General features: G+C 40.0%; 4 protein-coding genes across 6 annotated transcripts; 3 read left to right on the forward strand and 1 right to left on the reverse strand.

The window, feature by feature from the left end:
* Positions 1-1,134: 1,134 nt before the first annotated feature.
* zdhhc5b (zDHHC palmitoyltransferase 5b) lies at positions 1,135-12,995 on the forward strand. 2 transcript variants are annotated; one of them, XM_085362703.1, is made up of 12 exons: positions 1,135-1,236; positions 3,098-4,598; positions 5,054-5,175; positions 5,359-5,516; positions 6,047-6,219; positions 6,366-6,468; positions 6,593-6,684; positions 6,945-7,077; positions 8,336-8,444; positions 8,605-8,711; positions 9,480-10,405; positions 10,845-12,995. In XM_085362703.1, exons 2-12 carry the CDS (start codon positions 4,450-4,452, stop codon positions 10,948-10,950), a joined length of 2,178 nt encoding a protein of 725 aa, XP_085218829.1. In that variant the 5' UTR covers positions 1,135-1,236; positions 3,098-4,449; the 3' UTR covers positions 10,951-12,995. The 2 variants fall into 2 exon arrangements, with proteins under 2 accessions (XP_085218829.1, XP_085218837.1); XM_085362711.1 differs by lacking the exon at positions 1,135-1,236 and adding an exon at positions 1,604-1,654.
* Positions 12,996-13,062: 67 nt separating this feature from the next.
* Positions 13,063-18,134, reverse strand: tmx2a (thioredoxin-related transmembrane protein 2a). The gene is made up of 8 exons (XM_085371633.1): positions 17,915-18,134; positions 17,706-17,766; positions 17,087-17,200; positions 15,971-16,047; positions 15,512-15,618; positions 13,957-14,022; positions 13,718-13,847; positions 13,063-13,614 (listed from the first exon to the last, which is right to left on the reverse strand). The coding sequence occupies exons 1-8, from the start codon at positions 18,101-18,103 to the stop codon at positions 13,435-13,437; spliced, it is 924 nt and encodes a 307-aa protein (XP_085227759.1). The 5' UTR covers positions 18,104-18,134; the 3' UTR covers positions 13,063-13,434.
* A 149-nt stretch (positions 18,135-18,283) lies between these two features.
* On the forward strand, positions 18,284-21,316 carry pmf1 (polyamine modulated factor 1). The gene is made up of 5 exons (XM_085371645.1): positions 18,284-18,495; positions 19,607-19,712; positions 20,072-20,172; positions 20,517-20,712; positions 21,251-21,316. The coding sequence occupies exons 1-5, from the start codon at positions 18,284-18,286 to the stop codon at positions 21,314-21,316; spliced, it is 681 nt and encodes a 226-aa protein (XP_085227771.1).
* A 179-nt stretch (positions 21,317-21,495) lies between these two features.
* Positions 21,496-25,975, forward strand: med19a (mediator complex subunit 19a). 2 transcript variants are annotated; one of them, XM_085371654.1, is made up of 6 exons: positions 21,496-21,848; positions 22,232-22,354; positions 23,608-23,741; positions 23,899-23,995; positions 24,089-24,183; positions 25,643-25,975. In XM_085371654.1, the coding sequence occupies exons 1-6, from the start codon at positions 21,623-21,625 to the stop codon at positions 25,706-25,708; spliced, it is 741 nt and encodes a 246-aa protein (XP_085227780.1). In that variant the 5' UTR covers positions 21,496-21,622; the 3' UTR covers positions 25,709-25,975. The 2 variants fall into 2 exon arrangements, with proteins under 2 accessions (XP_085227780.1, XP_085227788.1); XM_085371662.1 differs by having other exon boundaries at positions 21,496-21,842.
* Positions 25,976-26,082: the final 107 nt, after the last annotated feature.

Below are 26,082 nucleotides of genomic sequence, written 5' to 3' on the forward strand. Positions count from 1 at the left end.
ATCCCTGATATAAACCCACCCCGACCATGAACCCAACCAACTGATTCACTAACTTTCCGCAAAGCTCTTAAACTCCTTCTATCATCTCAATACACTCTTTCACTGATAAGTATCTTTCCATCTCTATTCTTAACCATCCAAACTGCTGCACATCCTTTCCAGCTTAGTCTCCAGTCTCATAAGCATTTTCCTTTACCAACTAGCCACTAGGAACTCCTGTCTACTGTCTGTCTCCCACTTTTTCTTCGCTACCCTCTTCCATTTGTTGTGCCAAAAGTGATTGCGTGCCAAAAACTGATTTCCAGCGTTTCTGTGTATTTTTACGTGTAATATCTTTATGTATGTTGGTAAATAGACTTCGGTGAACACTGTTTATATAAAAAAAATTATAGAATTAAAAATATAGAATTAAAAAATTATCTGTGTTTCAAGTATCTTTATAACTCTATTTTATTGTACTTACTTTATAACCAATCTGGTCCTGTATCCCCACTTAAAGTATTTTTACAGAACTATTGTAATATTTGCTGCTATTTCTGGAGTCCTCTTGGCCAACTTACATTTTTAATGTTAATGAGATTTTTTTTAACTGCATAAATAAAGGTTATATAAAAGTCACTGCCAAAAACTGATTGCGGCTTCTACCTTCTTGCACGAATGTTGTTTGTGGCTCAAGATAACTTTATGTCATCCATGAGGGACGCATTTGACATATGTTTCACATATTATAGCCCAACAAGTTACTTAAAGCAGTTTAAATACGAGCAATCAGTTTTTGACAAATACCGGAAATCAGTTTTTGGTAGACGATCACTTTTTGGCACAACATTTTGAACACTTGCCAGTACTTCTTCATTCCACCATTCAAACGCAGCGCTTGTTTGTTTTGTTGCATACAAATAGTACCTTATTGTCTTTTAGAAAGTGTATGAAAGTACTCACATGTTCCTAGAACATAATACATAATCGTTTTAGGGTTAATCTATATAGAATTACTTCTAGTAACAAACAAACAAAAAAATACTGGCCCATCACGCACAGTGTTTTTCTTTTCCCAGAGTCGACGCCTTCCATGTCTGTGATTGGCTGGTTGCCCCACCTGAGGCCTGACGGGCTACTTCCGGGATTCCTACGTCGGCCTAGCAGGCGAGCTAAGTAGGTTGCTAGCGGCTAACTCAAGGAGGACCGAATCGACCCACACCCTACAAGCAAGACACCTCGTGTGTTCATGATTAGGTGTGTGTTTTACCTCTTCTTTTTAGCCATTTTTCAGGTGAAATTCGCCACAGTTGTTTCGTCAGTTGTTAATGAAAATCTATTTGCTACTGTACAGCTCTCATGCTAGCCAGATAACTAATGTTAAGCTAACTCTTATAGCTGTGGTAAAGGATCGTACAGTGTCGCAAAAAAACTTTAGGCTAGGTAAAAAGCTCACTGTATGATTACCTACTCAGTATCTTGTGATTTCCAAGTATGGGTCGTGTTTTAATTGGTTTTTGTAGGTCGCATGGGCTACTACTTCTCTGCGGCTTTTGGATTTAAAACAGTGGTGTGTGTATTTTTATGAGGTTCACGGTGTTGGCAGCTGATTATGATAACGTTAGCTGGTCTTGACTGAATCCTAGCACTGCCCTGGCCTGCTGTTTAACGGTTGGTATGTGTAACGTTTCATTTTGAGATGAAGTCAAAGTCTGTCTATGGGTGTAGATTTAAAGCAGACGGCAAAAATCAAGCGCGAGTATGTCACTGTTACAGGGAAAATGTATTAAATTTGCTTGACCGGTTGTAGCATGCGATGTGTAGATTGTTGCGGTGACATGATAAGCAATGCTCGACACGGAGATTTTAGGATTAACATGTATTACAGTGGTGGTGGTGGTGGTGGGGGGGTAGTTTTGGGGCAAGTGCGATTATTACCTACTGACACCTCTCTCTGCCATTTGTTAGTACGGATGGTTGTTGACGAGAGAAGTGTGTCCAAACGATCAGATTACACTGTTGCTTCGGATCCGTTTTCAGTGTACTCACAGACTAGTTTTTCTACAAGAGTTAAGGAGTATGAGCGTGATTGTGTGTGTGAAAGGCGTGCACCTTTTCCACAGATCGTTGTCTGTGTGTTGTTTTCAGTTTCCCTTCGTGGAAGGTATTTCCATCTGACAACCTGAGGTCACTGAGGTGGTGACGGGGTTATGGTGAAATACCCACACTGCTTAAGGCAAGCTTGTAGAGAAAGGAGGAACTTGGTCAGTGAGTCTGGTTTGTTGTGAAATCAAACTAAGACCTTTGGCCTGTGATTTAACAAGGAAATACATTGAAGGCTACCTGCAAAACATTGTAGTATACATGTTTTCAAACATATTTGGTAATTCTATATTCCACGCTTATGGTATGAGATGTATTATGCATTGGCAGTCAGAGATGCAAAGATTTAATTTGCCACCACATAGGACAAAGATAATAAATGTAATGCAAATATAGTGGTTATCAAAAACCCATTACTCTAATCCCGGGTTTCCAAAATGGTATTCCTAAAGGCAGGTAGGACTTCACTTCAGCATTGCAAGGGGGCTAATTCAGAATTAGGAATCAACCTAATCTCATCCTTATCTTTGGACTGTGTGAGGAAGGCAGAGTATCTGGAAAGAGCCCACACAGACACGGGGAGAACATTCAAACTCCACACAGAAAGGTCTCAAACTGGATTTGAACCCAGGACCTTCTTGTCATGAGGCGGAAGTCATCACAAATATTGTTCTAGCGACACAAAAAAATAATAAGATTTTAATTTGCCATATTTCTACAGGTCAGAGGGTCTGATTGATAGCAGGAGGGGCAAAAAGATTACTTTCTGTGTGATTCAAACTGCTAAATTGTAGTTGGCATGCTGTGTTCCAATGAAGCAAAATTGCAGATAGAAGTGCCTTGCTATATAGACTTTGTGGGACTATTAATGTAGGTGTACTGTGGGAACAAACTGGTTGGACACTACTGATCTGAACCAAGGGCTCATTAAAGCTTCAATTATTTGAAACAAATTCGTTCTGGTCCTGTCTTTGTTCTGCTCATTGAGTTTTTGTGTGATTTATTTTTCTTACAGGGTTGTCCAGCAACTTGCACAAAGAACCCAAGTGTGAAAGAAGAAAAGGAGCCAAAGATCTTTTTGTTTTTTTTGGGGAGGTTTTGGTTTGTTTATTTGAGGGGGAAAAAGGTGTGAAATCCATCTAACCATGTGACATCCAAACTCTACGTGGCTTTCTTTAGGAGACGCAGTATGGGAAAAGAGCTCAACCTGCAGAGAATTTGGAGGTGGAAGACCCAATCCCAGCAAAAAGTGGTGACACCTCGGTGACATACACGGGACTTCCATGTGGAATGAGTTGGTTTTGTGCCCTTAATGACACAGACTGACAACAGGAGTCTCAGAAGATCCAGGGGACTCCACTTGGTTTTTTGAGTTATTTTCCTAGTAAATAAAAGGCTAGACATTTTTTTTTTTTTTTTTTTTTAATGATTTTTATTTTCTTTTTAATAGCAGCTTTTTTTTGAAAACAAATCCCAGCTGGACTTTAGTTTGATGTTAAACGGCTTCCCACAACTGGTTTAAAACTGAATTTGTTTGTTTAGTTGTTTTCCCCTGTGGACTAAGTTTGAAATGCTGGAACTCTCCCTCCTGCCACTATCCTCAGTTTCTTCCACCCACCCAGTGCCTAAATAAGCCTTCTCGGGAGGATCACAGAAGTCATCAGCAGCTGCTGCGCTCAATCCTCTGCCTGTTCTCCTCCATGTGCTTCTGCTCTTGGCCTGTTGACTGTACACCCACTACCTCTTTAATTTTTCTGGTCTTTTCATTTTCACTGAGCGGGATAATCAGAACTGAAGCCCAGTGATGGAGCATTAATGTAAACCCTGAGCTGTTCCAGTGTTTTGTGCGTGAGTGCTGGTCCTTTCGCGTATATGCACAGCAGTGTTACGTTTGCACTGGTGCCAGGGAGTAACAGTAGAAGATTAGATTTATTTATATTGTTGCACCAAATACAGTTCCATTAAAGCCATACAAAAATATTTATGAATTACCTATACATATTTTTGTATCACACTGCTCTTGTATAGTTTTGCTTTTATAAGCTTCTATTAAGATTATGCACACAAATATTTACAACAAGCTGTACACAGCAGTTTGTATATTGCTATGTAAAAAAAAATAAATCTGTTTTTAGTGATTATATTAGTACTGGGAGACATTTAGTTTCTGGACACAGAAAACCCCTAATGTTTCCCTTTATTTGCTGCTTTGCATAGTGTTGGTTTTCTTTTCCAGTCAGTAGCTATGGCCCCTCCTCCCAGATGAACGCCACATATGCCATTTTGACCTGGAAAGCACCCCTTTACAGCAGGTAGACAGTAGATAGCTACCTCTCTCTGTCTTCCTCCACCCTCTCTCTATCTCTGATGCCTGGCTTCAGCAGTGGGGGGGTTGGGGGAGGAGTAGGTGGCGTTGCTTCTGCTCCTCCCCGTCCATTTCGACCCAGCCGGTACGTCCCGGTGTCTGCAGCCACCACTTTCCTTGTCGGAGCCACAACGCTCTTCTTCTGCTTCACGTGAGTGTTTCTTGGTTTTGTTTCATATCAAACATGGGTTTTAAAGGGCCTACATGTGTGTACATACACATGTGTTTGTACATGCTGGAGCGATGTGTAAACATCCACATGCATTATGTTCAGTGTTAAAATAAGTAGGGTTTTTTTTTTTTTTTTTGCTGTTCTTTTAATGTTTTTTCAAAGTAAGTTGACAGCTTTTCAGGAACATTTGTTCATAGTTTATCGCAGCCACACCTGTCACCTCCCCAACACAAACACAGTCTCCTATTTCTGCCACTGAGCAACTTCTGTGGGCAGTTGTTTAGCTTACACATAAGCTTATAAGAAGTTGATGGTGGAGTGTGAAATGTTACTTGGTTACTTTTTTTCCTTTCCACATCTTACCACTAAGTGTGGGGATTGGTGGAAGCTTGTCTAACTGTAATTTTGTTTCCATCCTCCTTAACACTCTCCAGGTGCCCATGGTTGTCAGAGCATTTCTCCTCTGTCATTCCTATATATAATGCCGTAATCTTCCTCTTCACCCTCGCCAACTTCTGCATGGCCACTTTTATGGATCCTGGAATCTTTCCCAGAGGTGAACTTCTAGAAAGTAAAATGTCACGTCCTAATGATGCATGTGCAATACTTTTAAAGTACATGCAAAATAAGACTATTTGTTCGAATACTCACTGCCTATAAAGTAATTTAGAGAGACCATGTGAGATGGTTATTAGGTGATTATGATACAAGTTTAATCTCAGGTTGTCTGTGTCTGCAGCGGAGGAAGATGAGGACAAAGAGGATGACTTCCGCGCTCCACTCTATAAGACAGTGGAGATCAAAGGCATCCAGGTGCGCATGAAGTGGTGCTCAACATGCCGCTTCTACCGACCACCGCGCTGCTCGCACTGCTCAGTGTGCGACAACTGTGTGGAGGTACATAATTATACATTTATCCCTGCTTAATAATGTTGACTGGGTATTCTTGTGGCTCTAAATTAGAAATGAATTGGTAGTATCATACAGCAATGAGTGAACTTCATTAAAAATTGGATAATGTTTTGTAATTATGTATGCTAAAAATCTTTTAATTAAAATTTCTGTTGTTGCCTTGGTTATGCTATTTCTTTTTAACCTATAAACTAAATGGTAGGGAAACACAATCTTGGAAATCTGATGTTTCCATGAGTTTAAGCACTTAATGTAATAAAATGACCTAAATGACTGTTATATATTCATGTTAAAATGTCTTTCAGTTTTAATAGCAAGTCCTAATTTCACAGTGGGCTTCTATACACTCCTGTGTGGTTTCACTACACAGCCTAGATCTGTCCTATTCTTAGTTTTCATGTGTGAGTGTGGGAGGTGGAAATTGTGTGGACATGCAATATGATGTACTGTAGTTGTTGCTTATTCTTATCGTTTCCCTCTGAGAGATATCTTTTAATCTTTTTATTTATTCTTAGGATTTTGATCACCACTGTCCTTGGGTGAACAACTGCATTGGTCGGAGGAATTATCGTTATTTCTTCCTATTCTTACTTTCTCTCACAACCCACATCATGAACGTATTTGGCTTTGGCTTGGTTTATGTCCTGCACCACCAACAGGAGTTGGACACGCCAGGTGCTGCTGTTACGTATCCTTTACTTGGCATAAGTCTGTCATAGAAATGCACAACACATTATGGAACTCTCAAACACAAAACACATCATTGGAATAGATTTTCCTGTGTCTTATGACAGGGGTTTTTCTTTTTGTGATTTCCTTGACAACCCCCACCAGTATGGGTGTGATGTGTGTGGCTGGCCTGTTTTTTGTCCCAGTCGCTGGTCTGACTGGGTTTCACATAGTGCTGGTGGCTCGCGGTCGAACCACAAATGAACAGGTACATACCAGAGGTGGTTGTGCAAATCACGGTCTGCATCACTGAGATAAGTCAGGCATGCTTTACACTGGTTAATGTGTTTTTGTTAGGTATGCAACTGTTTTATCTCGCTTCCTCTCCGTAGGTGACAGGGAAGTTTCGGGGAGGCGTTAACCCTTTCACCAACGGCTGCTTGAGGAATATTACCCATGTACTCTGCAGCTCCCAAGCCCCCAGGTCAGCAATCTTTCTTCTCTGCACTCATCTATTTACTCCCCCCCGTTTAACACTCAGCTCTGCAGTTATTCCTTTTCCACTACCTCTTTCTTTCCATTGCTCTCTTTCCCCTTCCACTTTTCCACCCTACTCTTTTATAGTTCATTCTGGTCTGTTGAGGTAATTAAATATCTAATGCAGACCTTTGGAGTGAGTGGGTGAGGTGTTGGTCAACAGAGCTGGGTTGTATCTTTTTGAATACGTGTGTGTGTGTGTTATAGATACATAGGTCGTTGGCGGGGCCGGCAGATGGTGGAAGTTCAGCCACCTTTTCTTAGACCTGCTCTCACTGAAGCTCAACTAGAAGCCAAGGTCTTGGACAACGGCATCCAGAATGACCGACATAGCACTAGGGTGAGTTATAATGAATTGAACAAACACATGCAGTCTGTACAGAGAAGTCTGGATATAAATGGCCTGATAAATGGCCTGTATTTGTATAGCGCTTTATAACAGCTCCACAGATATGCTATATGTCTATATTATTACTGTGGTATGAGTTTTAGAGAAGAGAAATCTGGTGCACAAAATATTTCATCAATTTTAATTTCATGTTTAAATATTAAAAGGTCAGAAGCAACACAAACTCTGGTTGTTAGCAGTCAGCTAATGTAGTTTATATTGGTGCTGCAGCTGCTGGAAAGTAGCAGCAGGTGTAGTTTTGCAGACCATACTATTAGTAGAGATTAAATAACTTAATAGTAGTCTTCTTCTTCTTTGTGTTGTTTTGTCAGTATTTTCCAACAAGAGTGGTTCAAGAGTTGTTGATCACCACTAGCTGAAATGCATGTGAATGGTTTAGGGCTGCATTTCAGCTAGTGGTATTGGAGATTTTGTTATAATTAATGGAATTATGATTGCAGAAAAGAATTGCACGATATTGAGCCACATTGAGCTACTTGTGGAAAGCATCTTAATGGTAGTGGCTTTGTCTGTGATAGTACTCCCAAAAACACTGCAAATACAGTAAAAAATATCTGGATTTAAAAGGAAACAAAAAAAACAAAAAAACAGCAGTGTGATACTATGAGTCATGGATTGGTCTCCCCAAAGCCTGGAACACTCTACATGTGTTCGGGATGAGTGGGATCATCTTGACAGAGAACAGATCAAAATGCAGCTAACATGCAAAGAAGAGTCCTTCAAGAAGCCTGGAGAAGTGCTCCTGAAGACTACTTGAATAACATAGTAGAAAGCTGCCTGTGTTGAAGAATAAAGGTCATTGTATCAAATATTAACTTGTTAGTATTACCATGTATCACCATCTATGTTGTGAAACTGCGTGTTTTGAGAGAGGTGTGTGTCTGTCGTGACTCAATAGCATGGAGGGCAAAACTCAGAACATTCAAGAGTTTGTGTGATGGAAGATGCTTTTTTTTAAAAAATTAATTAATTATTTTACATTTTCCCCTCAGTCATTGGGTGTCAAACTTTCTTTTCTTTTTTTAATGTTTGGTTATGAGAAAAGATAATTCACTCCCACAGGATCCTGAAATTGTCTGCAACATTAATCAGATATCAAAACCTGGAAAACGTTACAGATGTAGCCCTCTGTTCCAGGCAGTCTGATTTCACTGAATGGCTTTTTGTTTTCGGTCCTCATCCTTTCCAGTCCAAGAGTAGTCTAGATCAGATGGAGAGCCAGTCAGCGGATGCAGAGGCTCCACCTCCTCCAAAGCCAGAGCTTCGTTACCCTGGCCTTCCCCGTGCTGACACAGAGGGTGAGATGCACATACAAATGCATAATTGAACCTAGGATTCCACTTTGTATGACAGAATATGCAGAGAGAGTTCTTAGCTTTTGTGTAAATAGATGAATATTTGTTTTCTAATCATAAACAGACCTTGTTCAAATGTCACTTTTGGTTTCTTGTCACTCAGAGAGCAGCTTGCTGACTGAAGCACCACCTACGCCATCAATGTATAAGTACCGGCCAACCTTCAACAGCCCAGGGAGAAACCACACTGCACTCACACATCCCAACAAGGTAGATCTTAGTTTACAGACACCTTAAAGTGCTCTGTGTAAACCATGTACGAAAAGGAAAAAATAGCTGAAGTTAATTACATTTAAAACGCAGACATAATCAAATCAAAATACCATCTGCACACAGCCTTGTTGATTTATACATAGCTTAATGAGGAAAAACTCACAGATGTGCTCAAGCTTAATGCGTGAAACAGGGGAAGCGTTGGTGGCTTATATCCCCTGCCCCTCTAAATCCTTAATGGTTAATACATGCCCCCTTTTTTTTTTTTTTTTTTTTTTTTACTTTAAATTGTTCATTCAGTGGCCATCGGTTGATCAGTAAGTCTCAGTACGTGTGTATACCTGTATCCCTTTGGCTGTCTCTGTGTGTTTGAATGGATCTGTCCTTTTCCCCTGAGACTGCATTGACTGCAATGTATAGTTCATGTTCCATATGTTTTTGTATTTCCATTCATTTGTTGACACACACAGTCTTTGACATGCAGTGTTAGTGCTTGTTGAAACCAGTCAATATTCCCAATCCAGTAGTGTGATGATTGAGTAGCACACCGGTCAAGCATCCAGTTCTCCCCACCACTCTTTTATTTATTTTTTTCCCTGTTTAAAAATCTCTACAAAATTGCTTTCTGTTCTCTGCTTTCTATTCCCACGGCAAGGTGGTAATTTTCATCTTTCTCCCTCCCCTCTTTACTCCTGCTTTCATCTTCATCACACTTTTCCTTACCCTCTCCCCTTTGGTCTGTTTCTCCTCCTCTCTCCTCTTCAGATGATCCGTGGAGAGAGTCTTGACTCTCCATCTCCTTCCATCCTGCAGTCCAGCCGCCAACCTAGCTACCGCTCTGAGCCGAGCAGCTTGGATGGAACCACAGTGGTGGGGGGAGGTGTAGGGGTGCGCAGAGGGGGAGGGGAAAGGGGCGAGGGCCCCGGAGGCCCTGGCGGGACTGCTGGTGGGGTGTTAGGGGGCATGTCAGGTTACTCCCTGACTGGGCGCTCCTACACCTCCTACCCATCCTCTCTGGTTCTGTCCACTGGTGGCTCACACTCCTCCAGCCTGCGCTCAGCACACACTGCACATAACCCGCTGGCCACGCTCCATTCAGAGGGCACCACAGACACCAGCTACAAAAGCCTGGCCAATCAGACACCTCGGAATGGCAGCCTGTCCTATGATAGCCTGCTGACACCATCCGAGAGCCCAGAGTTCGAGTCAGCCGCCCACGAGCTGTCACCACAGAAGCCTCATGCTCCATTTCTCTCTTCAGCTGTAAGGGGCCAGACTGAGGTGGTGTCACCCAGTACTCCGCTGCAGGGCTACACGTCGCCCTTTCTCTCAGCTCAGATTGCCCAGCAGAGGGAGGGGCAGCTGCTCCAGGGCTCTGCCACTTTCTCCTCCCCCCACAAGGCCTACCTGCGTGCTGTCAGCCCTCCCCTTCCCTCCTCCGCTGGGCCACTTGAGACCCACCACCTGCTTCAGCATAACCAGGACTTCTCTTCCCGTCCCCCTCGTAACCCTTCCTCCTCATCCTCTTCTCCTGGGGCTCGATTGCTCGAGCCCCCTGTCTCCCCGCCTCCTCGTGGCCTCTCCCTAGGCAAGTCCCTGCCTTACAATATGGAGGCAGGGCCTCAGCACAAGCCTCGACTTGCAGGAGGAGGCGCTGTGCTGGGAGGGGGAGGAGGGCAACAGGCTACACAGTGAGTAGTGATCCGTCGCCAGATCCGTCAGCCTGCTACTCTTCTTCCTCCTTTTCCTACTACTCTTCCTTCCTGGTTTGTGTCAGCCCTCCTCTTCTTCCATGATCTGTGTGAGTCTTCCTTTTCCTCCTTCATGTTTTACTTACAGTCTTTACCTGTTTAGTGCTTGAATAGTAAACTGTGTCTGTGTAAGTCTTTTTGGTTTAGTTGTTGGAATGTGACATGTCTGCCCATGCTGCTGTGTTTTGCCTTGTAGCCTTTTGTGTCTTTCCCCTGTCCTCACTCAGTGTAGTTACCGAATGCCTTACAAGATCTCGTGTAAAGAAACTTCTGCGGTTAGTGCTTTATTTTCGAAAAAGAACCACTCACCTGCATCTCCCTCTCTTCTCTCTCCTCTACCCTGATGTGGCTCCTCCCCTCCCGATGGCTGTCCAATCAGATCCACCTCTCGCCCAGTCTTGGCTAATCACACCACATCCAAACCAGGGGGAGGGGTGAAGAAGGTAACCGGTGTCGGAGGGACCACATATGAGATATCAGTTTAAGTGACAAACATCCCACATGATCTGCCACAAGGATGGGAGAAAGTCACTGGACAACTTCCACTTGTCTTTTACCCGAGCTGGATATTATTCATGACTACAGGCTCCTGCTGCGCTGGACTAAGGGAGCAGGCCTGTTTGGTACTCACTTTATTATCTTTGTAATGCCACTGGCCAGTCTTATCTGCCAGCCTTTCAGATTTGAACAAACAATTAGCCACTTTGTGAGCCATAGACTGATGCGACTGTATCATCACAGCTGGGTACAGATTTGTCTATAGAGCACGCATAGCTAGTCAATGATTTGCCATTTTACTTTGGTACATTAGCACAGAGTACTGACAACAGTGTCTGACACTCATAGAAAGGATGGCCTTTATCCAGTGGATGTAAAACTTTAAGAGGGAGGATTTCGGACTGTTGACCAATAATAATGTCTGAACGGACCACACAATCTGTATATTGATAAGAATCATGGAGTAAAGAGTCCAATCTATAAAGACAGTATCATTTTAGTTTTATAAGTCTTTTTTTAAATATTGTTTTATATAAATGTATACAGATTATTATTGGGTGAAATTGTCAGGTATTGGAGATGACTATTGATAACGGTGGCAGTTATACTGTATGTAATTATTCATGAAAGCGATTTAAAAATCAGTTGCCTGTTGAGAAATGATGGCTGCATCAGCTATTCAAAGTTTTTGCTGGAGTTTTCACTGTCCAAAGAAGAAGATGATGATGATCCTTTGGTGGACACCTGAAGTGGCAAAAAATTACAGGTTGTTTTTTTTTCTATTCTTTCTTAAAAGCCACAAAGAAATGTTAATTCTCACAATCGCAGCACAAGCATCTTTGTGGAATGTACGCTTGTAATGTTTATGCTAGAGACATTATGCAAAATCTGTTTGTAGCTTTAAGATCATCGTATGTCTTTTTGGTGTTTTTATTCTCTTTTCTTTCTGAGAGGTTTTTGTCTGTCAGTCAGTCAAGATGCTAGCAACCTTATACCTTTAACAGATGGCCAGCCAAATAGGAGCAGCGGGGAAGGGCTTATTTATTTCACCACTGGAAAGAAACTTTGTAGTTCTGTACATGATTTCAAACCAGTCCCAGATAGTTTGTTTGTTTTTTTTAAAGAGAAAATAGAAACTATGGTTATATTTCATTAAATTTTAATGCCATGCCACTGAATATGTAAGAGGGACTGGTTTGAAATTGGCCAGTGTGTTCGTTGGGGTTTGTTTATTTTCCTTGCCTTGAGACCATTCGTAGTGAAGCATGTTTTTATTTTTTCTAATTATTTTAATTTTTTTTACACTTTTCTTTAAGTATTTAGAATTTCTTGCTTCATTTGCTTTTTTTTTTTCTTGTTAAAAGGAACACTTCTCACTTTGATACCCACAGCCATGTTAAGAAAGGGATTAATCAGAAGAGGAGTGTGTTTGTTTTTCACGATTGGGCATTACAGAAAGCTTATTTATTTATTTTTTTTCTGTAAAGGCCCACAGCAGTGTTTGCAGAATGTTAAAGGGAACATGGCACATCATTTTGGGGGAGAAAGTACATGCTTGAAGCACACAAATATCACTGTTCAGTACGAGTTTTATACCCTACCAGGCTGTGTCTTCAGTGTGCATGTGACTCTTTAAAAAAAACTTTATTTTTCGGTTCATTGCTGCTTCTCTGGCGTGCATTCTTGTGAGATTATTGTCAAACGCCCATCCGGTTTCTGTGCGAGTGGCATCCAGAAAAAAAAAAAATATCACAAATGGCACAAAGCAGCCGTCGTACAGAGAAATAAAGAGAACCTGTGTTGACTTTTTTTTTTCTTCCCGCTCTGGCCAAGGGATGGTGGCCACTGAACAACCTGAACCTATGTGAGTATAGCAAGTAACTTCTATGTGAGATAAAATATTGCTGTTGTTGGCTGTGATGAATGGAACGAGTTTCAACTATCTGTAATGAGAACATTTAAAAAAAAAAAAAATTCCAAAATGGCCTTATAAAGAATTTTTAAAAAGATGTCGTGTCAGAATAAAAAGGTCAAACTGTTGAAAGAGAATGTGTCTTGGATTTTATCATTGCACGCAGTCTTACTTTGTTTCACCTCAAGCTTTTACTTTGGCTTTTCTGACACAAAAGTACACAAACCAGTCAATAAATACAGGCAGCAAAAGAACCAATGACACGTTGACAAAAGTGGAAAAAAAATTAGCAAAAATCTTTTTTTGTTCGTCAATAACTTAGTGTAATAAAATGCTCCAAAATCGCTGCTGCTTCAATCTGCATCACACACAGATCGTTTAAATAAGATCAGCGGTTATGGGTATTTCCCCACAATAAAGACTTACAGTGTAGAGACTATTTCTTGTGGTAGTGGAGCCTGTTTTCTTCCCTTAAACTAAAAATATTTGGCTGTTACAATAAGGAAAGTAACAGAAATGTTAAGAGCAAAGCAAAGACTTGATGCAGCCCCTCTCCTCTTCACTGGTCTTTCTTGCTCTCTTTTGGCTGCTCCATATTGTCGGTGTCAGGAGGAAGCTCCTCGCCACCCTCTTGTGGCTGAGAGCCATTCTGCTCCTCTTCCTTCGAACCATGGCTTTTGTTCAGCTTCTTGGATTTCTGGAAGAGCTCGTTGAGGTTAAACTCTCGGATGATGTTCTCCTGTGGGTGATATAAAATGTATTTATACTGTCTGCATGTGTAAGCAAGCAGCATCTACTCAGGTCTTATTTCATGTGTTTTCTTACAATCTGAATAGACGTACCTCGTTCATGGTCCAAGATACAGCTCTACCTTTGCTGTCCACCATTGGACGCCTCATAACTTCCCGTCCTCCTTGAAAAAGCAGAACTGAAGGTAGCTGCTTGGCCAGAGGAGAAGTACTAACCCTGTACCTGTTCAGAAAGACAGTTAATACCAGTCAATAGAATTCTAGAAAGAATCGAGCAATACTGGATAATTAAAGACCATTTATTAAAGGCAAAAAAGCCCCCCAAAACTGACTTCTTTGAAACCTCTTCATAGCGACCAATGTCTATCTTCCCAAAGCGGAGTCCAGCACAGTTGTAGCTGCAGAATATAAAGGACGACACATGAGACATTTGAGACAAATATACAGCTGTTTCTCTAACATGAAGTAAATTACATTATCTTGCATTTGAAGTGACTCTACAACAGGGACACCAGCAACAATCAGGCATAATGTATCTGCAAGGGTATTGTTTCAAAATGTTAACTAACATCTTGGATCTTTTTTTTTTTTTACTTAGTGTCATTTCTGTTTTCAAATAAGAAACCCTGACTGAGATTAAATATCATCTAGACTCTTCTTCTTTTCTATATCAGCACATAATTAAAAAATAATTTGGTCCTTAGCAAGTCTTAAAATTTAGGTAAATGTTACCTCATATGAACAATACCACATGACGTGTTTTACTGTGTCATTAACAAAAATGCAGAAGCAGTGTGTGATAAACTAAGCACATCCTTACAGCTTCCATAAGAAATTAAGAGGGTAAGTAGCAGTTGGGTAGCAGATCCATAAAAACAGATGTTTTGGCAGCTTTTCTGGTCCGAAGCGTTCAGGTGCGTATCAACACACACCTGTCTTTCCTGCTAAGGAAAGTCTTCACTCAGGGGCTGCTGCTTAGGACTGAACATGCAGTTTGCCCTTCGTGCCTCCCTCTTTGAACTTTTTGTTAAACCCTGTTCATAGTGTTGAACTTTGCTTGTTAACCTTGGTATATGGGTGAACTTAGTTTGATTGGAGTTTTGTGATGCGAATTTGCCTTAGTTAAACCTTAACTTTTACCCTCGTCTGTGTTATCGTATTATATGTTAACTGGTTGCACAGTGGCCTGCAGAATGCAGCCCTGTCGGTTTTCAGTTTGAATTTCTGCAATTAAACCTTTTCTTCATTTAGTTTCCTGTGTATGTATGCTTATGTATGTTATTCCTCCCTGTCCCCTAGCAGTGGGGGTCGTAACAGGCCATAACATGCATCGCCATGTCTGGAGACACCCAAACAAAGCTTATAAGCCACAAACACCTCAAAGCAACTGTCAAGCACGGTAGTGGAGTGCTGATGATTTGGGCTTGTTTTGCAGCCACAGGACTTGGATACTCCACTGAGTGGACCATGAACTCTTCCACATGTATACCCATCTCTCCAAAAAACTAAACTTGGTCAAAAAAAGGGTCATGTAGCGGGACAATGATCCCAAGCACAGCAGCAAATCTACAACAGAATGACTGCAAAGTGTTCAAAGTGTTCCGATGGCCCAGTCGAATCCAGACCTCAATGCTGTGCATAACTGCCTCACTGCAAACCTCAATGAACTGAAGCAATGCTGTGAAGAACAGTGGTCCAAGCAAAATTCCTGCACAATTTTTATTAAGTATTTAATGACATGGTGTATTATGACACGTGTCTATCTGAAACTGTATTCAAATCATTTTAAACTTGGTAGGAACCAGGTGATTTAAAAAAAATTATGTTCTGAAATATTTAACCTTAGAAAACCTGAATGCGACTGAAGTAAAGAGTGTGATTTCTTACTTGAGAGAAAGGTTTGCAAAGATGGGAGCAAACGACTGACAATCAGAGGACCAGTTGGCGTAGAATTCAACGAGCCATGTGACACGACTGTCCCGCTGCAGCTCCTCCTAATGAGTGAAGAACACAAAGTTACACTCAAACCAACCCACCCCTCTGAGCAGGGCATGATCAGTTAGAGAGTTCACTTTTTTTTGGTATTTTAGTTTAGGAATTTTTAAATGTCAGACATACAATTAATATAATATCATATAACTGGATTTCAGTGTTTGATGGAAACTGCTCTAATTTCAAACAAAATGATTAATAGACTCAATCACTCCATGAACTTTCAAATAAAATAACACTCCCAACTGATGTAACTGTAAGTAATTCCCACCTCTTTTGTTTTTATCTATCATTACAAAGACCAGTGGCACTAATATACATGCAAATGGTCAGCTGATATTAGACAGGACTCACGTCGATGGTCTTGTCACTGAAGTACTTGATGTACTCTGGGCCCATGTAGAGAGGTGGCTGACAGGTCATGACAAATGCTGCAGAAAATACACAGATAAACAGACTGATGAGCTTAAAAAGGATAAAAACAATGTACATTTTACAGTTTATCCAGTGGTAGTCTCTGTTCACCTATGATACTTTGGTAAAAAACATTTTTATTTGTGTTTTTTCTTATTTAAGTTTTCTCATTTTATGTTTCCTTTCTTAAATTCTGCCATCTTGTCCTATGTTTTTATGTAATTTGATTATTTTAGGTGTACACTTTGGTCAACAGCTGTTTTTAAATGTGCTATAAAGATAAATTTGACTTTGAATGAATTCTTCTTTTGTTGGGGGGTGGGGGGTTGTAAAGGACACCGTTTTTATAAATTACACAATGGCACCACCTGTAGGCCAGTTAATAAAAAGTTCTGATTGCAGAAAGCTCAGAGAAGTTTCTAAACAGGGCTCAGATTGCTGCTTTACCAGGAGAACACTTCACAGAGAAGATGTGAAGCTTTTTCTTAAAATAAATACATAAATCTTTGCCAGATGAAAAATTCAGGACTTCAGAGTAAAAATACTCATTGCACCTCACCTGCATTGGAAAATAATCTAAATATATACAAGAAAACTGGTGATGTCACTTTTCTGTACAGTGATAACACCGACTTCCCACTGGATGGTATTCAGATGAAGAAAAATTTGTCAAAAGTGTGAGGACTTTTATCAGTGGAATGAGCTTCAAGTACATTAGATTAATGATCATTTTTTACAGCAGTAACAGAAATGGGAACTAATTGCTGTTGCACATTATGTCTCAGAAACACTGGCTCAAGGAGAAACCCCTTGATGAGCTTTAGATATCAGTACAAGGTGAATACAGAGGGCTGATTAATTTGGCATGTCAAAACAAAACAAAAGACCACTCCTATTCTCATTAACATATCTCTTTAACTAATGAATGAGTGCAGCATCACTGCCTTAAGACTGGGGATGGTTAATGCAGTAGAGTTGTGCTTTTCTAATTAAGAACCACTGGTAGACACAGTTTACACTACACAATTTTAAAGGTGGTTGTGACAGACCACTGACCGAGGCACAGTGCAAGGTAGAGGATGCCAAACCGAATGTCCATCCTGAAGAAGAGGATACAGTTGGCCACTTTGCTGAACATTAACAAGTTCCCAATGTGCTGCTCCACTGTGACTGAGGAAACAAAGAGCAGGGAACAATGAATGAACAGCAGAGGAACACCTTCATACTGTTGACCTTGCAGTGTGTAAGTGAACCCCTCCCACTCCCTTAATGTTTACACAACAAACCCAAAGTTTACAGTGAATCACTTTACAGATGTGTGTTCTCAGTAGAGTGGGGGTTCCTCTCAAATGGCTTATCAGATCAAGGAGTGGAAACAGTTAAACATCAGACTGTGTGGTTAAAGATTAACAGCAGCATGTAATAAAGACACAAACAAAGCGACCTTCCTGACTTTATCTAAAAAGTTAAGGTCAACAAATAAATCACAACATATCCCGGTGCTTCCTATGATTCGCTGAGTGGTTTGGATCATTGGCCACATGGTTGATTGGGCCACTTTTTGTGATGTGACAGTTTATAGTGTAAACACACTTTCATCAGTAGGTTTACACATAAGACAGTGTGTGTGTGTGTGTGTGTGGGGGGGGGGGGGGGGGGGGGGTAGACTACTCACTAGCTCTCCTGTTCTTCATCATCACTATTGCACTGAGAAACATGAGGATCTCCAGCTCTCTCTGTAAAACAAAAGGAGCAAAATCATTAAAACAAACAAACAACAACTTTGTGTCAAGTTTATTTACTACTTCTATTTATTTCATATTTCAGAGGCTTAATTAGCCCCACCAAAGGTAACCGCAGCTCCCCCACCACCACTATGCTCACCCAGTCAAAGTCACAGGAGTTGCCGTCCTCGCGCTGGGTCACCAGGTGCTCGCAAAGACCTGGAGTCTTTCGCACCACCACGAAGGAGATGGTCAAGAGGAAGGACGTGATATAGTACGGCTTGAGCAGCCATTTGTAAATCTGAGGTAAGTGATACAAGAAAGCGCAGAGTCCCGTGAGTAAACCCATGCTGACGGAGAAGACGAACCACCGCGACAGAGTGTTGGAGGAGAAATGACAGCTGGAGCTGTTGAGCTACGGTGTTACAGTGCGCATGTGCCAAATGGGGGCGGCGGCGTCGTTTCTGGGTCCGGCGGCTCGCCGTAGATTTGGCGGGCGCTGCAAAACATAAACAGAGGCAGCTGAAAAATGGAGGAAAGTAAGTCAGCAACAGAAGTGCACAGTGCAGTTAAAACTGGTGCGGAAGATTCAGCTGAAAGCCAGGCTAATGAAGCGACAGGAGAAGCTTCCTCACAGATGCCGAATAAACCGACAGCGGAGGCGGAGGCTCGGTACAAGAGGATGAAGCTTTTTGACAAAGTCATGCAGAAGAGCCTGAACAGGTTTATCGAAGATGTCAGGTAACGTGTTGGGTGTTGTGTTTATTACCTTGTTTTTACGGTGAACTACACGTATGTCATGATATTACCTCTGCACGAAGGATATAAACAGGGGTGAGAGCTGGTTTGAACGTTTCTCATCAAATAGTTACAAAGGTGGTGGTCATTAAATAAACAGTAAACCAAGTGTGAAGATCTCATTATTAGAACACATACAGTCTTAATTTATCTCAAGTGAGCCAATAAAACTCCAGTATAATAACCTAGAATACCCCAAGAGTATATATAAGATATTTCCTCAATCTAGCCCTAAATTTAGGGGACTCATTGTGTCACAACACCGAGGCATTAAAAACAACATAAAACTTAATAGCTTAAAAACCCTGGAATAGCGAGATTAATTTTAAAAAGTAATACAATAAGGGACTTAAAAAGTAAAACTAACAACTAAGTGTGTTAAAAGCTTCATATTTAATGAACCTCAGCTTTAAAAAAACATTCGATGAACAGCTTACTTGCAGTTTGTGTAGTCTGTTGTCGTTTCTGGGGTAAAACAGAGGGAAGCTTGTTGGGAATTGTGCAAAATCATAGGGTTATTATTATTATTATTATTAACAAATAAATATAAGGGATGGAGGTTGGGCTGTTTAAGAGCCCTAGCATTTTTTTTTTCATTTTACATTCTTTGTTATCTAGAAGACTACTTATGATCACTTATGATAAATATTGGACTTGAATTTGACATATTTCTTTTTAAGAAGTGTATCTTTCCCATACAGATTTTTTGTCCTTGCACATGTGAGATAGTGAGATAAATTGACAAAGGAATGATCCTGTGGTGTTTGTTAGCAAGAAATCTATAATACGATTATTCAGAACTCTGGTTTGGACAAATCTAACACTTCAGACAGGCACTCTGTTATGATTATTTTTTAAATGTATATTATTTTACTTACAGATGAAAACCAAACAATTCCACTGCCCTCCTGTCCTCCAAAAAAGAAGGCCTATCCAAACGTACTTTTAACATAGCAGTAGTGTCTTATAATGTTAATGATCTACTTATTCCTTAGCTATCATTTTCAGGAAAGGTCATAGTTTACTTTACTTTGTTCACACTGTTCTCTCACAGTTTTAACAGATTCGCCAGCATGTTTCGTCCACTGTACAGTAAGAACCCTCAGAGAATGGAGAGCATTCACAAGCAGTTCATAGAGGAGCTGCGGAGCACCATACAGGTCTGTAGCATTTTACATTAAAACCCTGTATTTAAAAACAAACAAATGGGAGGACTTCTGCCTCCTTTGCATTGTGTATTGCTTAGGCTGTATGTGTGGTACACCTTTTTTTTTATACATTGTATATATGACATTTATTACATTTATGACATTTATTGTCAATTTCCTTGCTGATAGCAGTAAAATTAGTATTACAAATGCATTTTGTCATTCAACAGGACAAACCAAATAACTTTCCTGGGCAAAACCAACATTTGTATAGCTGTCCAAATACTCATTGTATGCCATATTCACTGATCTACTACTGGTCTTTATTTAAACTTGTTTACATAAAAGTTTGTGTTTTCCTTCTCATGAAGGAAGATATCAACAGACTGATTGAAGAAGGCCAGCTAGAGTTAAAACTGAATGAGCTGGACAAACTAGAGAGAGCCACCAAGGACAGTCCAGACCCTGCATGGTCAGTAAACCGCTTTGAAAACACTTGAACTTCTGAAATCTTGAGTATTTAATTATATATGCTTTGTGCATTTTCTTACCAAACTGCTGAAATTCTCTCTTTTCTTATTTTTTATCTAATTAAATAGTGAAACGTAACTAAGTGGAAATATTTTTTCATTAAATGTACTAACTGTATATTTAAGAATTTCATTTAGTCAGTGAATCAGATTGAAAAGGTAACTTTGCATCTTGTATTATAGTTATATTGCCTTCCTTTACTATACTGCATATCACCACTGTGTTATTTCAGCTTTTTAACAATCAAAGCATTTTAATCCCTCATCATCTCAAATGTTGTCTTAGGCGACCAAGCGGGGTCCCTGAGCAGGACTTTTGCAGCTTTTTGATGCCGTACTATCAAAAGCAGGAGGCCTACATGCGACGGGAGCTGAAAAAGATTCAAGCAGAGAATTCTGCTCTAGCACAGAAGGTTCAGGGTGGAAGAGAGAGCATCAGTCAGACTGAACACCGAATTTCTGCTGCTGTTGATGAGTGGAAGGTGAGAGAGAGAGAGAGAGAGAGAGAGAGAGTAGATAATTGGCAGAATAGATATGACTTGTCCATAATAAGATCCATGAAAAAACCATATTCAGCATGTATGGAAGTATAAACTGTGTCATTTCGATTTTTATATACAAAATATTATTTGTACAGTACATTTATTTTGATGATCACATACAGTCTTTTTTTTAGCTGTTACATGTATATAGACCTTTTTTCTCATATTCTTACATTTGTGTGTATATACATCTTAGGTCCTTTTTTAAGATTTATTTGTTATATTATTATTAAAAGCGAGTCAATGCACTGAAAATGCATTCTAATGCGCACTAACTGATGATCTGAATAACAATAAAGTAGCTATTCTATTGTATTCTATGTTTCTATCATTCCTAATGAGGATGTTCAGTATATTTAGTCTCAGTGTAGCTTTAATGGTTTTATTTGGTAACTTGTTATAGAACTTTTCTACTTGTAACATAAATAAATTGAGTACTAATAGTTTTGTTATGTGTGTTCTTATCTCTCATTTTTAGGTATCAGTGACAGAGTTTGAAAGGCTGGCGTCATCTCTTTGCCCCGCTGATGTTTTTGATGTGTGATTTTCCAAATTACACAATATGTCCACTAACTTAATTGTACATAATGAGTTTGTTTGCTGTGCCTGTTTGTTTGAAAATAAACACGACGTTTTGGAAATTGTTAGTGATTATAGTCCTGTTTACACCGACAGTTACGGTACAGTGCGTGTTTGTTGCCTGCATTACGGTAAGTGGCCATGAAAAGAAGTGAGGAGCAGAGCGCTTGACACTCGAATTCACGGAGAACAGCTTCCTCGCAGATAGCAGGCCATAAGCTTGAAGAGCCCGGCATTTTCTTTCCATATAAATGTATTATTCAAGGTAGATATGACGGAAATGTTTTCAACTCTTTTCGGGTCAAATGAAGCTCAGGGACCACCTGGTTCTTCGTCTCTGGGTTTTGGACCGGGGAAGCCTCCACCGCCAATGCCGCAAAACCAAGTTGCCATGGCGGGTCAGATACCACCGCAGCTCGGGGATGAAGGGCCTGCTCTACGGAAGCCTGGAGCTATGAATGAACCTTTCTATTTACTGCGGGAGCTGCCTGGTACTGGTGAATTCTTGTAACTGTTGGGTGCTTCGTGTTTAATTTGTCCTTTATTTTTAAACTTTAGCCGAAATCTAAAGCTGCTTAAATAGTTTGTAAACAATACTAGCTCACGTAGGTTGACTAGCTGGTTGTGGGCTAACATTGAGTTAGCTGATTGTAGTTAGTAGCGATGTGTTTTTCAGTGAAGCGTTTATATTCAGTGGGTAACACAAATGCTGTAGATTTAACACCTTTTTGTGGCTTAAAAATATGTTGTGTAACTACGGTTATTATGGGAATGAACATCCCTGAAGTAGCCCAGGTTCCCTTTGGAAATGGCCATCTATTTCACAAACATTTATGTACAGATTGGTTACAAATGATATGAATTTGGTGTGTGTGCTTAGTGGGGAACGAGTTAACGGGAAACACCAACCTCATCACGCACTACAACCTGGAGCACGCTTACAATAAGTTCTGCGGGAAGAAGGTGAAGGAGAAGCTCAGCAACTTTCTACCAGAGTTACCAGGTGGGTGCTACAGTCACAGATGTGGTCAGATAACTGTTTAGTAACAATCTTATAATGATCAGTGTTGGACAGTAGCCGTAAAGCTTTACTTTGATAGCTGTGAAATGCAATATTATAAAAATATTTTAAAACCTGGGTTCTCACTGTCCGTTGGATACCGCTGACTGAGAAAAAGTCTTTAAACTGAGTTTTACTAAAGGACACATTGACAACTGAGAGTTATCAGAACTTGTTCGTATGAGCAACCACTTGGAGAAAGTGGGAAAGGATAACTCCCTTTTAAGTGGACTGACACAAGTGTCAGTGTCAGTTATACAAGTAGTCTATCCTCCACACCAGCCTGTTTCACAAGTTCTGATATCTTAATTGTTTGTCATTTTGGGTCATTTAATAATGCCAAATTAGTTCTGAAATAATAAATTCTAAGTGTAGGTGTCATTCATGGGCCTGAAGATCCCAATTATATTATTGTGTGTTTTGGTTATCTAGTTTTAAGTGTACTATACAGGCCACCTTTTGTTATGAAACTGGCTGCAAAATAAACTCATATTGGAAAAACACTTTGTAGTTTATCTTCAGCCATTTCTTCTGCTACGGCACAGGACATAAACAATGTGATGTGATAGTAAAGATGATTGTAATACTCCAATCACATCTCTTGTTTTGGATCTTTATGAGTACTCAGATAATGGAGCTGTTAAACCATGATCCACAACTAGTTAATACAGATATAACATATTAGTGGGAATCAGTGGGAATTTTATGCGAAGCTACATCATAACTGCAAACTTCTCTTAAAACGTTATGACATAACCTGACATGCACCTCCCATAGAAATTTAACTACATGTCAGGTCGAAGCAGTCCGAAACTATTGTGATTCTGAAACTATTGTGATTCGTCCTGTGCATTTCCAGCTACTTTTCTGCTGCACAATTTATCAGTGAGAGAATCATCATATCGATATAAAGAATAATAATCATAACATCAGTAGAAGGACTCACAAATGTCAGCAAATTCCTGGAGGGATATTGTTGAAACTATCAGAATGGAGTGAATCTACAAAAAAGTGGAAAAACTAGAGGGGTGCATGTGAAAAAAGAACTGATCACACCAAAGAGTGGGTGGGGACCCAGGGGGGAAAAAGTTGCAGCAGTTTATTTGTTTCTTTCTCTTTTGATTTGAATATTTAATTAAATTTACCTGTGAACACAGCTGAGCACTTATGCTTTGACCTTTTCTGCTTCTCTGCAGGTATGATTGACTGTCCGGGCACACAGGACGGCAGCTCATTACGCTCTCTGATTGATAAGCCTCCAGTGTGTGGAAACTCCTTCAGCCCACTGACTGGCGCTCTGCTAACAGGCTTCAGACTACACACAGGACCGGTACATACTACAAAATACAATGCAGTATAAAGTTCACGCAGACATTTTCAACGTCCTGACTGACACTGATTATTCAAATTTAACTGACATTTAAATGATCTTAATTCTCATATTTGCATATTAAGTACGCAACTAATTTTTCATCACATCTTTGCAGCTCCCAGAACAGTACAGACTGATGCACATACAGCCTCCAAAGAAGAAGAGCAAGCACAAGCACAAACACCATCGACCGCAGGATCCATTACCACAAGGTATGATATAAGTTTATCCACATGCATGTCTGCAAAAAGGTACAAATATTATCATTTCAATAACCTTTCTTATTTTGATGTTTGATGTCACAGAAACGCCGTCAGACTCTGATCCCAAGAAAAAGAAGAAAAAGAGAGATGATGATCCCGATCGCAAGAAAAAGAAGAAAGACAAGAAAAAGAAGAAGGTAAGATCATTTGTCAAACTTTACCTGAACTAGTTAGACGGATCTCATTATTATAGTAAATTCAGGTTTATTTTAATTTCTGTATTTAATTTCTTTTATTTTTTTAAAGGCTACTTTTGTCTGATCTCTTATTAACAAGGGATCGACACTTCAAGTAGCTCCTCGTATTTGAGTCGGCAGATATATTTATTTATTTATTTTTAAACCAAAAACCCTTCCTCACACAAAAACAAAGGGATGTGTGTCTCTTATCAAAAGTGAGGATCTTTCACTTTTTAGGCAAATACGTAAACCGTTACATGTTTGCAAATGCATCATTTGATCTTAATTCAGTGGAAAACACCAAATGTGCAAAAAGTCGAGGGATCTGAATGCTTTAACTACATGACCATGATGATACCTGTATGTACACTGCTCAACCAAAAGAAAAAATTGAAATCGCACTATTTTAAAATTTTATTTAACTGGAGCTTTAATGACTAAATTAACTTCCAGAGTTGCGCAGGCTTTTCACCAATGCAGTGGTGGCCAATCCAAGTGTAGAAACGATTTCTCATACACAGTTTGAGCCCATTGAATCCTGGCATTTTCATCTTGGAACAAGAGCCTCCCATCAAAAAATTAATTGGTGGAAAATCCAGTCATTAAGTATATCCAGGTTTTTGGCTGACTTTTTTTTTTTTTTTTTTTTTTAGAAACTTAAAGTTGCTACATAACATTTGTCAACCTGACCAACTGAACCAACCCCAGATCATAACACTGTCCCCACAGGATTGTGCATTAGGCACCAGGCGTGATTTATGCATCACTTCATCTGCCTCTCTTCTTACACCTGTAAGATGTGCCCATCACTCTGGAACAGATTAAATTTCGGCTCATCACACCACATCACCTTTTTTTCCCACTCCTTCAGATTTTGGTCTTTATTCCTTCCTAGCAAGTTATTTTCTTTCCAGTTAACCTCACCGATAAGTGATTTTCTTAAGGCTACACAGCTGTTTAGTCCCATTCCCTTGAGTTCTCTTAAAAATTGTGCATGTGGAAATGTTCTTAGGTTAAATAAAAAACATAACCATGACTTCTACTGCTGATTTTTGTTTATTAGATTTCATCAAACATTGTGAGTAATCCCTGATCGAAATAATTAAGCTTTTTTGCAATAAAGCATTGACAAGTTCTTAATCTCCTCTGCTTTAACCTGCTAAAACAGTTAACATTAAACAATATTCTGCAAAAACCAGATCCATATTTTCTCCACAGTTTTAGTCCTTTCTGAGACACCAAATCTCTAAACAAGGTCTTTAATTGTGTGTGTGAACCTCAATAATTTTAAAACCATCTGGGGTCCCACTGCAGATGTAGCCTCTCTAAACTCCTGCTTCATGTCACTCAGCAGCAGTGAAGACCACACCTGTATTCATCCTATAAGTGTGACAACTCTGTTTCTGCCCCCCCACAGAACCGCCACAGTCCAGACCACCCCGGCCTCGCTGGATCACAACCCAACAGCAACAGCCTCAGATAGACAGCCCACTGTGTGCATGCCTGTGTTTGAATGCGTGACTTTTGTAAGAGGATGTGTGTGTATTTTACAAGTAATTGTATTATTAAGAGTATGTTTAAAGAGAGAAATAAATGTATGGTGTGCGAAAGAGTGAGCTGTGACAGGATGTGATGGAAAGATTGATTTCAGTACAGTGTAAAAGGCAGATAAGCTGTGTGGTGCTGTGGATGACAACGTGTGTGTGTGTGTGTCTCTCTCTTTAAAAATGTTGTAATATCTTTTGACCGTAATGCCAAAATTAAATAAACTTTGGTTACTATCTTGTGTCTTGGTCTGTCTTAGATTACGATCAGGTTTAAAATAATGATCACTCTGGCAATGTCTTGGCATTTGAT

Source organism: Diplotaxodon limnothrissa, linkage group LG2 (assembly GCF_057381915.1).
Source record: "Diplotaxodon limnothrissa isolate DT_005_m linkage group LG2, D_limnothrissa_male_GT1.1, whole genome shotgun sequence".
NCBI lineage: Eukaryota > Metazoa > Chordata > Actinopteri > Cichliformes > Cichlidae > Diplotaxodon > Diplotaxodon limnothrissa.